Here is a 1,716-nt window from a genome sequence, read left to right on the forward strand (position 1 = left end):
TTATTAGATTCTAAGCGATCTGTAATACAGGAGGATTGGCTTTGAAAAAAATAAACTTCTTAAGGGTCCCATGTCATGGCCATTTCTACTGATCATAATTCCATTGTTGAGGTCTACTAGAATAGATTTACATTGTTCACTGTTCCAAAATCACATTGGTTTCTCATTCAGCATCTCTGTACAGTATGTGTATTCACTCTCTGTCCTAAACGGCTTGTTGGAGCTCCTGCCCCCCCCCCCTCCCTGTGAGCCCAGTGTGCTCTGATTGGTCCACCACCGTTACAGCGGAACATCGGTGATTATGTGTTACAATGGCGTTTGTTAGCAACCAGAAAATGACACCAGTAAGGACAAACAGATGAGAATGCTGCGTGGGGTCTGGGTGCCGTGGGGTTTGGGTGCCGTGTTGGCGGGACGTTGCGCGGCTCGCTGCTGCGGACAGTGTGAGCTGGATTACTGGGGTCGTTTCCTGGTTGCTGCGTGGGGTCTGCGAGACACCGCAAAACTCAGCCTGAACTCAGCGTGAGCACACACACAAACTCTCAGGCTGAGAAATCCGCTGAGAAAAGATAAGGCTGAGTGAGTGTGTGTGAGGAAGTGGACCAATCCAAAACCAGGAAGAACATTTTTTTTAAAATAGAAATCTCCAACGAGGCGTTCTGGGGCAGCATAGACAGGTCTTTTCTGTGTTAGAGTTTTACTCCCTACAGGGTGTACTTTGAGGGTTTGTGACTCTGCAGACCGTTTACATGCATAAAAAGATACATAACACACAAGGGGACGGGTAATATCCGGAAAAGCATGACATGGGCCCTTTAATATGGGATTACCTGATTTAAGTTTTACAGAAATAGTAGGACATTTTAGGAAACATGATACCCAGCTGAGACAGACCATATTCATGTATGTATGGTAAATGCGAGTGAAAACACATTATCAAGTTACATTTCGTTGTTTAATCAGTAGAAAAACAGAAGAGGTGGTTTTACAAGAGTGGTATCAATCTTTTCATCCAACACTCGGCATGGAAGAAAATAACCCTATTTCCCCAAATGTCCAGCTTTTACATAACAGTACAGCTACGATGACGACATTCTAAAGGTTACATTGTGTTTATGGCGATACTGTAACTATCACGGTGTTTGTATGTTGCAGTCGCAGTCCGGAGGCTCCCCTCACTCCTCCCCCAGCCACGGGGCGGGCTGCTCCATGCCGATGCCCATTCGCTCCACCTCGGCTGGGTCCACCCCCACCCACACCCCACAGGACTGCCTGGCCGGGGTGGGGGGCGACGTGCTCGAGGCCTTCGCTCATGGTGAGTGGGCACCAACTAGACTTAACTTTCAGGAAACTGACCAAACCGTCATATTATATACCTGAACTTTTGAAAGAACATCCATAACATCTGTTTGCAACTTATGTATATCAATAAGATAAGATAAAATAGGGCTGTGTTCATCCCGAAGGAAATTGTTGTGCCAGAGTTACAAAAATACAATAAACACAGAAGCACAATAATAATAAAACGTTACACTAACAGTGCAGTAAAAAGAGCAATTCAATAACTACAGGAAACATAGATGGTCACATCATTAATGTAAATATTAACAGTATTTAGTAGTGCAAAACCCGTAGTGGTGATAGCCAAACCTTCACTGTATCTATTGGACATTTGACAACAAGGCATTTCATTCTTTGTGAAAGCAGGTCTCACCA

At 44.6% G+C, this 1,716-nt stretch overlaps 1 protein-coding gene across 1 annotated transcript in view; it reads left to right on the forward strand.

Moving 5' to 3' along the window:
* The window catches only part of dtnbb (dystrobrevin, beta b), a 32,669-nt gene extending 31,314 nt beyond the window's left edge, over nucleotides 1–1,355 (forward strand). The window contains exons 17-18 of the mRNA XM_010769353.1: nucleotides 1,156–1,315; nucleotides 1,348–1,355. Coding sequence (XP_010767655.1) covers nucleotides 1,156–1,315; nucleotides 1,348–1,355 — 168 coding nt within the window. The remainder of the gene's footprint in view (nucleotides 1–1,155; nucleotides 1,316–1,347) is intronic.
* The last annotated feature ends 361 nt before the right edge of the window (nucleotides 1,356–1,716 follow it).

This window comes from Notothenia coriiceps, unplaced genomic scaffold (genome assembly GCF_000735185.1).
Source record: "Notothenia coriiceps isolate Sejong01 unplaced genomic scaffold, NC01 NC01_scaffold00000120, whole genome shotgun sequence".
Lineage (NCBI taxonomy): Eukaryota > Metazoa > Chordata > Actinopteri > Perciformes > Nototheniidae > Notothenia > Notothenia coriiceps.